Source organism: Ambystoma mexicanum, chromosome 1q, assembly GCF_040938575.1.
Source record: "Ambystoma mexicanum isolate Mex_15411 chromosome 1q, UKY_AmexF1_1, whole genome shotgun sequence".
Classification (NCBI taxonomy): Eukaryota; Metazoa; Chordata; class Amphibia; order Caudata; family Ambystomatidae; genus Ambystoma; species Ambystoma mexicanum.
Window position 1 is genome coordinate 22,925,120 of NC_090922.1, and position 12,004 is coordinate 22,937,123.

General features: G+C 44.6%; 1 protein-coding gene across 2 annotated transcripts in view; it reads right to left on the bottom strand.

Moving 5' to 3' along the window:
* The window catches only part of LOC138523462 (sodium/potassium-transporting ATPase subunit alpha-2), a 504,124-nt gene that overhangs the window by 143,973 nt on the left and 348,147 nt on the right, over window positions 1–12,004 (bottom strand). For both annotated transcript variants that reach the window (XM_069635440.1, XM_069635438.1), the window contains exon 17: window positions 6,206–6,360. In XM_069635440.1, the coding sequence (XP_069491541.1) occupies window positions 6,206–6,360 (155 nt within the window). The remainder of the gene's footprint in view (window positions 1–6,205; window positions 6,361–12,004) is intronic.

The following is a 12,004-nucleotide window of genomic DNA, read 5'->3' on the forward strand; positions in this document are numbered from 1 at the left end:
TCTTCTGGTTCCGGTGTAGCTCGACCCAAAGTCTATTTTCATCTGACCATGTGACTTGAGACCACGTTTTCAAGCTTTTAGTTGCATAAAATACTATTAAATAATGAACTCTTGACATCTTCAGTGTTGTTCCATTTCACCTCAAACAGAAGTTTGTTTCTTTCTCACGTTCATGTAGCTTCTTGACAGACAACCAAGCTCATGGTGGCCTCGACTCTTGGTGCTGGGTCAGCCTGCCTTTCTTGAATTCTCCTTCGCCATCAGCTATTTTCAACTGCACCACACTTCAAGCCCTTTGCATTAATGGGGTCCAAATATGCTAAAGTGCATTGTGGAACATCCAGATTCTATATATTCCTATGAATATACATTGGCGAATCACTGCAATCTATTCACTGCATAGCCAGGCTCAGGATTACTTTGTCTACTTGCGTTACAGCATCTGTACAATTGTGAAATGGCTTTGCATTTTCTTCAGTGTTTCTTTGCATGGACAATCTTCATTTTGATCCCAAAATTTTGCGTTCCTTCGATACCTCATCCTCGGATCCTATAGAATGTCTATATTCTTTCTTCATTTGTGCCTTTTCTGGGTGTGTCAGTACTGCTTCGTATGACGTCACCAGTCTTCTTTCCCATTCATTTTCATACTTCTTCCGGGGCTTTTTCCAGAAGACCATTATTTCTTTGTGAATGCATACAGGGTTTTCTCAATGGATACCTTGTCTCAAGGATTCTTTGCAGTATAGGCATCCTCACTGGTACTGCGCGTGTCGCAATTTCTGGTTTCCAACATATAGGCAACATGGGGGAGGAGCTTCTGGTAGGGGTATTTGGCTCTTCCTCTACACCTCAATATGACTGGATGCATGCCCGAGGATGGACTCTGAAAACCTCACTACAGATTTCCCACAAACAAAAACAGAAGTGAAAAAATATGGATATATTCACAGTGTATAGAAGCCCAAAACTACCACACACCCATGAACACACTCTCCACTCTGTAACATTGAATATAGTGGTCCCCAAAAAACGCCATCTTATAAAATGCACGATGTCTCAGCAAAGAATCCATCCAAGGGCTAGAGGTCAGAGAAAGCACTTTGTCTCACTCACTACAAAGGAACAGGAATATAATGCTGCATTTCGAGAAGACACTCTGCCAGATTGCATACACAATAATGTATCCAGCCTCAGTAAACAGCCCAACTCCTCCCTCACACTCTGATCGCCACAGGACTACAAGTCCAATGGTGCACTCTACCTGACTCAATATGGAAGGCTTTGCCCAGTACTTGTCCAGAACGTAGAAGCCTAACTCAGTAAAACGCACATTCAATATGGATATCGGCACAAGACATCATGTCAGAAAATGCTCTCAGTCTCATTCAGATGTCCCCAGAGGGCTTTGGTATTACCAAATACCCTTCACCTCACTCAGCTCAAAGGCATTAACAGGAATGCATGTGCCAGAAAGTATTATACCTTCATAAGCACGCTTTTGGCCTCCACACAAGTTTCTACATCCCACTATACACTTTCACCTGCAAAACAAATACATCCAATAGACTAATAATTAGGGACTGATATCTGAGTTATACAATACAATTGCACTCATCAAATTGTTCTCCATAAAATGTACTAATCTTACTTAGTGCAAACCTCCAACCTCCCCCCCCGAACACAACTTCAATGGAATTCACACTCTCTCTCTAAAGGCAGAGGCCCTATGGGACTATATTCTTCTGAAAAGCGCCCAACCTCACTCATTGCAGAGGAGTTCATGTCCAAAAATTCACTATGCCGCACTCATCACTAAACCTGGGCAAGCTAGTTCGAAGGATAACTGAAACAAACTTAATTTCATGAAGGTTCAAGGTCCCACCAACATTCAAGATTTGATGGCAATTCACTCAAACATTTGAGAGATTTGCCAAAGGGCAACAGTTAGGGTCCTAGGGTGTGTGTGTGAGGGAGGCACAGGGATAGACTGCTGCCACTCCATACAGTTCTAGGCATGGTCAGGTCAACTTGCACTGGGACTATAAAAACATTGTAATCCGTTGTTGGGGTTCTGTGATTTTAGAGAGAAGCAATGAGGTGTAGTGGAGGCTGGGGGGAATAGAGGTGGTTTGGGAAATGGGGATAGCTCTACTTTATAAAATGGGAGATCTGCTAATCAGCTCTGAGTTTCATAATGCCCCATGCTAAAAAGTATAGTTCAAACATGTAACTGCTGATCCTGTCTACTGACATCCCCCAGCAGCTGCCTCGCAGTAATGCAACATGGCAGCTTAAGGGTAACATGTGCATTCCTGAAAACAGCCTGATGGAACCTACAGGTTTGAACAGATAGGGTCTATCTTTAGGTTTGGGCTGTCCTAATCCAAATTATATCATTGTGGACTACCAGGGCCCGGTGGCAGATTAATATCTAAATATAAGTCATGACTAGTTTTTTTAAGTAGTTGTCTCTAGGAATCTACAATCATACTTGCCTAAACCTTTCGGTTTCATTGTATTGTCAGAATGGTTGCTTTTGTCTCATTTCACTGACAGATCCTGATGTGTATCAGCCACCTGGGACTGGGTTTCACCCAAAGCAAAACATTTGTGCCCAGCCCGGGATCCACACTCCTTTTGAAATCTCTGTGGTGGTTTCTCACCTTCACCAGAGGACAGGAAATCTCAGGGGGTTAGCTGGAAAGCAGTACTTCAAAAATGAGCGCTGCTAGGACAATGTAGAGCTCCCACAAAGGGTTAATTAGTGGAAACCTTCTGATGCAGGACAGTCAAGGAGAAGGTGGAGTTAGAGTGGCCTACGAGGTAAGTGACTAGCAAGGGACGGTTTACAACTTCTTGATATTTCTTCAGCCACTGACATTTCCTGCACCCCCACCCCATGTCCTGCTGACAAAGCACTCTGGGATTGACATTAGGCAAAGGACTTTGAACAGAGCAGTCCTGATTGAGCCCTTACAGAAGGCTAAAAGGGGACCAATCTGCTGTGGAAGGTTGCCTATTTAAGGAGGTGAGCCCACCCCTCATTTGAATTATCTTTGGACGTAAGAAGAAGGATTTCATCTGGAACTTCAATGGAAGTACAGTCTGCCCCAAAGTCCTTTTCCATAGAGGTGAAGATAAAAACCTCCAAGAAAGGAGAAACCGTTTCCCTCACCCATCCTAGAGGAATATTTGGGATGGCCTGCTGTCTGGATAAGGCATGCAAACAGCTGAGACCCTGGTAGCTGGATCCTGTTCACTGGAGGAGACAGCCTGTGAAAATGCCCACTGGCAAACATACTGGCTAGGAAGAGTAGAACAATGCTCCACCTTTCTAGGCGCCCCCACACCTGCAACCAGAAGTCAAGGAACAGCTCTGAATAATATTTTCCAGCCGTGATCTGCTTTCAAGAATGCTTAACCACTTTAGAGATATTTTTCAAACCACTGCAAGCATCTGGGCTACCTTTAGACGCGCACCACTTTTTTAACCAATTCGGTCTTATGAGCTACTAACTCAACCAACACCTGCCTGTGCTCTAGTTGTTTTTGAGCCTATCGCCACTAAAAAACACATCACGTTGTTGGACTTCATCAAATAGACTCAAAAGCTTTGAGACATAGCCTCGACCGCTGCCTGCCTCTTCTGCATCCACCTGAAGACAATCATTGATGCAGGACTGCATCACATGACTGGATTATCTCAAGCTGACTCCACTGTCTCGACACCTGATCCATTGGAAACCATTTACTTGACCACCTTACTGCTGACTCAACCTATTGTAAGGCACCTAGAAACCTGTCCCAAAGGTATTTGTAATGTTTCTATCTCCTTTACCTGCCTTAAAGGCCCCTTGTGACATAAGGACCCCACTCCTTACCTTTTGAAAGGAATTTTCCTTAAACTTGAACATGTGTGCTGAAATTATTGTCTGTATCCCCAAGTATCAGACCCAGAGTGCCTCTTTTATTTGAACGTCTCCATATCCCCTGTTTTCTCTTACAGAGGTGTGTTATAGTGTTTTTGAGAATATTTTTTTGTATTACTGCTCCTGATGAAGTTCCACATTCATGCAGATGTGAGGGAATGAAACATGTTGGGCTGTACGTTATTACAAAATTTGATCAGGGCATGAATAACCTTGGACAAGATGTCGTGTGTAATCTTGATTCAAAATGTGCAAACAAATAGGATTTATGTTCTTGTTTGTTGTTTAGTTTATTGATTTTTTGTTTTCAAGGGATCTGGTTCATGTTTAGTCATTTCAATATCATGGGCCTCATTACACGGATGGTGGAGAACCATGGCGCTATTAGCGCCATGGTTCATGCCGGTAAAATACCGGCACCGCCTTGGCGGAAAGGGGAATTACCGCCCCATTCCAAGGTTGGCGGGGCGGTAATTCCCCCTTCCACCATTGCCCTTGCCCATTCCAATTTTTGCCCCATAGGGCATAATGGGAATGGGGAAGGCGCTAATTACGGTACCGCAAATTGCGGTACCGTAATTAGCTCCCTGGGTCCCTTTGCGGGTTGGTTTTTAACGCCTGCAGGCGTTAAATCCCCCAACCCGCAAAGGGACCTTGTAGTAAGGCGGTAAGGATTTACCGGTACTGGTATTTTACCGGTACCGGTAAATCCTTACCGCCATCCGTGTAATGAGGCCCTATGTGTTTTAAAATCCATAAAGTAGTAGAAATGCATTGATGATGCTGTTTATATGGTGCGTTATTGTGCATGTATTTTGACTATAGAATGAATTGACAAGGCTATTTATGCGGTAATTTAATGTATGTATAATGATTATGGATTATGTCTGTAACTATGAATATTGTAAGTGGTTGGTTATCTTGTTTGTGTTTATGTGACACGTTGCTCTAAAACCTGTAACCAATACAATTGAGTATGTGTTTTATAAATGCATTTCTATGACAATAAATGAGCTATTTTTAAGCCATCTACCTTTAAGAGTATTATTAGAAGTGGGTATTGTTGCTGTTTCGTTGTATATTACCTAGGTTCTGCCACCTAATGCTTTGCCCTAGGGTCCCGTCTCTTGCTAATACAGAAGCACCAACATTCTATTAGACTTTCTCATACTTTTCTCAAATCTATAACCCGCCACAAGGCAGAGGGCTGGTACCTAAGAGAACAGGCTGCATGCCACCCCAGAGAACCTGATATGAGTGCACAGGCTAGGGAAAGGGACACAATGGTACCGCGACTCACTTAATCCCGCCACAGCCTTCCAGTCATGTAAATAAGGCTGTCCATTGCAAATGCTACTCATTCAGGATTGGGTGGAGTGGGGGCTAGGAGCAGAGCTAAATGGGAAGCAGAGGGGCCAACTAATTTGTTAAAGGAATAATGAGGTAGCCACCATCGGGGATGCCAAAGACTGGCAGCCTTCTGGTTATATCCCGAACCTGCAAATGCCACACTGCATTGAACCACCATTGAAAACAGGTGCACCTAGCGCTAGCATCAGGTCATTGCCTTTGGAACTACTAGTACCTTTGTTGACGTCTTTAGTTTTTCCCGATACGTTAGTTCTTCACTTTATTAAGTCCTAAAAATAGCACCAGCCCAGTTATCAGAGTACGCTTACATCCAGAGATAGGTGTCATTTTGTGTGAGATCATTAAAACTAGGGGTCACTTTCCCTGAGATTCACAGGTGAGTAAATATATAGTACCTCCTGTTAGCTAAATAACGTTGGTGTGATTGCACACAATACCCACGCATTTGCTTTTTTAACTGTACAGGGAACTCTCTCCCCTGTAGCCGAACGCCTTGACTAGGCTGCAGAGAGACTTCTTCAGGGATGCCAGAAAAAGAGAAGAATGGTCATGGGACCGCTACAGCGTCAGGTTGCAATTCCAACTAGGAAGGTTTTCCTTAAAAAAAAAATAATAATAAAAAAAAAACGGTCAGACCAGCATTAGACTGTTGTTTTTAAGCGAAGTCTGGGGCAAGGATAATATGCCTTAATTTGTGGCTATTGGATACCACAGGCCTCAGCATTGAAAAGATACCTGTTTATTTACCACCTCTTCTTCTGAATTGGAATAAAAAGTGGGCCATGCTACAGGAATGGGAAGGGGAGTTGCACTAGCTTTCAGGTCGTTTTTCACTACATACTAAGATCTTTGGGTGCTCTCCTGAGGCATTGCACCCCATTCTGTGGAGCAAATGTACTCACCATGTCCGTGCCCAGGTCAATGCATAAGATAGTAACAGTGCCCAGGGGCAGAGGGATGTTGGCGATGATGAACAGCAGGAAAGGGGTGATCTCTGGTATGTTACTGGTTAGTGTATAGGCAATGGACTTCTTCAAGTTATCAAAAATCAGCCGACCTGCAAAGAAATCCAAACAGAGCAAGGTTAGTAGTAAGTACAAAGTAACTTTTGAAAAACTCTTAACCGGTATATCTTCACATGAACATCAATTCTTGCCTTTGAAACTAATTACAAGCAGATCAGAATAATTTACCATGATCATCTGCACACAGTGCATTGCAGGCAGCCCATTAGCAGATGTATTGACCTTGGAGTCAAGAAGCGAGGAAAAGAGGCAAGTATGTAAATGTCCCACAGTAATGGTAAATTTAAGGGGCTTCAAAAGATTTTGCATTTATACTGACAACATTTTTCAGTGAATTTGTTTAGTCTGAGATTTGAAAGCTACTCTACTTTAAATTCTATCAACCACTCATAATGCTGCAAAAGTGGATGTGGTTTCACCATTATGAGAAAATATACAGAAATCTGGCACGAAGGCAACCGACAGATGGTATAGTGTAGAGTTGGAAAACATGTAAAGTTTGGAAAGGAAATTAGAGTAAATATGGAAAAGGTAGACATGGACATAATATGTCTCAAAGTCCATTAGAGAAGCCAGCATGTGGCTGTCAAGAGAACTGGATTCTGGGGGCAACTAATCAATCCAGTGAGACATTCAGGATTGGAAGGGAAAAAAATGTCCATAAACGCTTAAAGAACAGCTTCTTGGCATCTGAGCAATGCTTCAAAGATCCCAAATAGTTTTTGATCTCAAAGGCAACTAGATCCACTTGAGGATAACCTGAATATCTCACCACTCCAGCTGATATGCCCTGATATACCAAATACCTCCTTTGCAGCTTGCAATCAGGATAATCCATCGTCAATTGAGGGTTTTGCTGCCACTTTGTCCCTCCTCCCTCCACCTTTGGCTGTCTCACATCCTGACACAGCCCTGTCTCTGCTCTACTCTTCAATTTCTGATACGCTTGATGCTCTTGCCCCTGTCATGAGGATCCGTTTGAAGTCCAAAGTCAAGTACAATTCCTGGTATGACTCTGACCTAGCTACACTTAAACATAAGTGTAGGGTGGCTGAGAGGAAATGGAGGACTTCCTGTTCATCCTCTGACAAACTGGCCTGTCACCTGCTACAAAGGCAATAACGACTCTCTGTCCTCACCAAGAAGAGAGTCCACATTCAAGCTCGTGTCTCTGTGGCATCTAACAACTTGGCCGAACTCTTTAAAATATGCAAGTAGCTGGCCAACCCTGCTGCAGTCTCTACCCCTCCTGTTGTCTCCCAGGCTCTTTGCAATGCCCTTGCCTCTCACTTCATTTAAAAAAACCAGGACATCCTGTCCATCCTCTCCACCCACAACCCTCCTCTCCCCTCTCCATCTGTGCTTGCTGACCCTCCTTTAGCCACCTCCCCACCATCCTTCTCATCCTTTCCTCTTTTCTATCCTGACGAGGTCGCTAGACAAGTCCAATCTATGAAAGCCTCGTCAAAACAGGTTGATCCCTGTTCCTCTAAAACCATCAAGGACCACATTGACACCCTCGCTCCAGCCCTTGCTGATTTTGCAACCACTCCTTTGCCTCGTGATCCTTCCCCTCCCCTCTGAAGCACTCCTTTGTGCATCCTCTTCTCAAGAAACCCACAGCTGATCCTTCTTGTTCAGCTAACTATAGCCCAATTTCCATTACTCCCTTTCTGGGCAAACTCCTGAAAAAGTTGGCCATCTCTCAGCTTAACCTCCAATTCTGTTGGCTGTCTCCATGACCACCAGTCTGGCTTCAGAGCTGCCAGAAGCACAGAAACTGCTCTCCTGAACATCCGTGAAGATCTGCTCTCCAACCTTGACTCTAACATTCCCTCTGTCCTCATCCTCCTCAATCTCTCTTCTGCCTTCGACATGGTCAACCATACCATCCTGCTCAACCGTCTCTGTGAAAACCTGGGTATCACTGATCAGGCTCTGGCCTGGCTGACCTTTTTCCTCTCAGATCGATCCTCCCAGGTCCAACTTGTGTCCTTCCTTTCATCTATCTTCCTCTCTACCTGTGGTGTTCCCGAGGGGTCTAACCTCCCTCCCTGGCTTTTCAACCAATACCTTGCAACTCTCGCCCACTGCATTGCCACTTTCTGCTCAAATTTCCAGTGCTACGCTGATGACACTCAACTCATTTTCAGGCTGCCCTCTGTCACCCCCTCTCCCGCTGTCATCTCTGATTGCCCAGCTGCCATTCAGGATTGGTGTGCCGCCAATGATATTTGTCTGAATGCCAGCAAGACAGAGATCCTCCTCATCGGCACACCTCCACCATCCTTTCCCCTCACTCTCTGGCCGGCCTCCCTTGGCCCTCCTCCTACCCCCACATGGGAGGCTAAGAACCTCGGGTCATCTTTGACTCCACCTTTTCCTTCTCTGCCCACATCTCTGAGGTCTCTTAAAAGTCAAATTTCCTACTGCACCTCCTCAGAGGTACTCTGCCTTTCCTCTCCTTCCCCCAGAAGCTCATGGTATCCCAAGCTCTGGTTCTCTCTAGCTTGGACTATTGTAACATCCCCATTCTAAATCTACCTGCCTATACTCTCCGCCCTCTGCAACTAATCCAGAACAGGACTACGAGACTTGTCCTTGGCTTCAAGCCCTGGGATCGTATATATCAACTCTGAAATCTCTCCATTGGCTCCCAGTGGATGCAAGGATTAAATTCAAAACCCTCTGCATTGTCCACAAGGCTTTCTGGGGCCAAAATACCTTCAGCTATCCCTCTGCAAATACCTCCCCTCTCGAGCTCTTCGCTTCTCTACCTCCAACTCCCTCAGGGTCAGTCGTTTTTCAAAGAAATGAGCTGGGGGTAGATCTCTGTCTTCGGCTGGGGCCTCCCTCTGGAACAGCCTCCCTGCCACTCTCAAACTTGAGGAGAACCATCTCTGGTTCCGGAAGCACCTCAAGACCTTACTCTTTTCTTCTCCCTTTTCTCCCCCTCTCCCCTGCTGATCTGTTCTCTCTTGGCACCGTGCACCTGGCCACCCTCTGTCCTCCGGGCCCAGGTACCTGCTCACCCTGCCACCCTCCAGTACTGCCTCCGGGCCACCCCTTGCACTGGGGTATGTATCTGTATCCGTAGAGCCCCCCTTTTTTCTTCCCGCACTTATCAGACCTACCCTGTCTGCTGCCTTAGACCTAGCACTTGCAAAATGCTGGCTGCACTAACATTGTTTGTTGGCTTTATTATTTATTTATTGTTTTTTATCGTTTCTCCTCTGCTTCGCACTTTCCACTTCTCCCCCTTCCATGCACCTTTCCCCTCCCCCTCTCCCATGCACTGTGCATTCTCAATGTACTGGGCCTAGTAAGATCTCTGTTTTGTTCTCCCCTGTTCCCCTCCCTTGCCTTGTCGTGCTCTGAAACACTTGTGTACGAGTGCAATAGAAATAAAATATCCATATCAATATCCCATATTGAGTAAATAGTGTTGAAGATCAAACTTGCAACCATTAGTCAGAATCTTGTGCAAACCTATGGTTCAACGATTTCACTACCTCAATGACCAAATATGTATCACCCAAAGTAATGTATCACTATGAAAGGGCATATTTTCAGGTCCTCTGAGACATCTGTTTATCACTTTTCTCCTTAATACATTGCATATCAGAATGATCCAACCAACTATTTTAGAATACAACAGAGATGGGGTGATATGAGTAATCATCTTTTAAAATGAATAAGTATGATGAAGAATTTGATCAGAAAGATATACCAGTGGCACATCAACCAGCAAGTGAAGACATTGTATAAACAACAGTTAGAGGGCAAGGAACATAGATAATTGTTGTGAGAGCAGGGAGGAGCCAGAGAGGTAGGAAAGAGGTGAAAGGTGGGGGCTGCCATCGAGTGTCTAGAGAGTAGGGGAGGATGAGAGTGAGGCAACATGGGCGTTTGGTATGTGGGTGGGAAGCTGCATTGTTGTAGGGTGAAGCGGAACAAGGGCTTTGAGAGGGAGCGAGGAGGAGAGGTCCCATTTTAAAAGTATGAAGAATAGATGGAATGAACAGGGTAAATGAATAGAAGGATATTACATGCATAGAAAGGTCCACAGTCATCTTAGAATCTGACAGAGCTCTTTCTCTTTTAAGCTGTGTGAGGAACCTGAGGGCATCCTCCCATCTACTCCCCTTGGATCCTCTTCTCAGGTGGCCAGGGAAAGGCCATTGCTTTTGGATCCTGACCCTGGGGGTGGAAATGCAAGGGAGGATCACCTGCATGGAGGGACCTTGGGGTGTGGTCAGAGGATGTGTTCATATTGTCAGAATAGACCCTGCCATCCCCTATTTTAGTAGGTTATTATCAGTCTGTCCCTCTTTTACACACTCACTGTCCCCCATTCATATGCCTTTAAGATTGGGACGAAGAAGAGGCAACTAGGAGTAATACACACTTCTAGTTCTGTGCACCACTCTGGTACTGAACAGTGGCGACTGGTGAATGTTCTAACTGGAGGGATGTAAATATATGTGCTAGATATGCCACACTGACCACACTTAGCGGGGGAGCCTGCACCAATAAACAGGGGTGCAGGGGTGTTCTCCCCCCCAGAATTTTATAAAAATGTTGGATTAAAATGGAGCATTTTAGAGGACACATTTTAGAAAAATTGGCTAAAAAGCTAAACAGTTTGAAACTGGTTGTGTAGGGTAACTCATGAAAAAATCCAATAGATGCAAGTCACTAGCAGTGCACAGGAGCATTTCTCCAACAAATTTTATGATGCCTTTTCACACATTATGTGCCAGCATAAAACATTTTCGCACTGGCTGTACCCATACATACACGCATGCATACATATATTTAAATAAAGAAATGAACATACACACGCACACATTTAGACAACATACACACTGCAAACACTCTGTCTCATTCACAAGAGCACCCATCATGCTCTCACTCATAACACAAGCATACATGCATCCATACACATATATAAATTATAAATCATAAATGAATAAACATACAAACACACATTTACACAACAGCAATCACACTCTCATACGCACCAGCATCCATCATAATACATTCATTCACCTAACAACACAAGCGTGCGTGCATCCATACACATAATTTAAATACAAAAATACATGAACATTAACAAACTAGCCTTCTGCCACGGGTCTTTCCGCTCCAGCACTCCAGCCCCTAATAGCAAAAACAGGAATCAGGAAGCTTCCTGGTTTCTGCACATGCATGAAGGGGCCTGAGCACGGGTAATGAGATGCCCCACTCCAGCCTGCTCTGTCAGTATGTGCGAGGAGGTGCAGGAGCGCTTCCTTGCATATACAGACCTGTAGTTCCCCAGCCAGCATTTCCAATGAGCCATGCAAGGCTGGGGAAGCAAAACACCCCTAGCCTTGCATGGCTCATTACCTCTAAATACAAATAGTGAGGGAAATAATGTTGTGAAAAAGAAAGAAGTATTCAAAATGATATGTCAGGTTTTCAGGCCGTTGACCACCCTTCCCCGCATTTTTAGCATGGTATAAGGTGGTTCACTCGAGCATACCACAGTCTCTGACTTCTTTAGCGTGAGGTTACAGTTCACTCATCAGCATCAGGGCATCTGGAGCATAAGTCACCTTGCTTCTCAAAGTCTCTTCATTCAAAGGGCCTAATGCAACCAATTATACAACAAGTTTTTTGCTCTTCTGGATT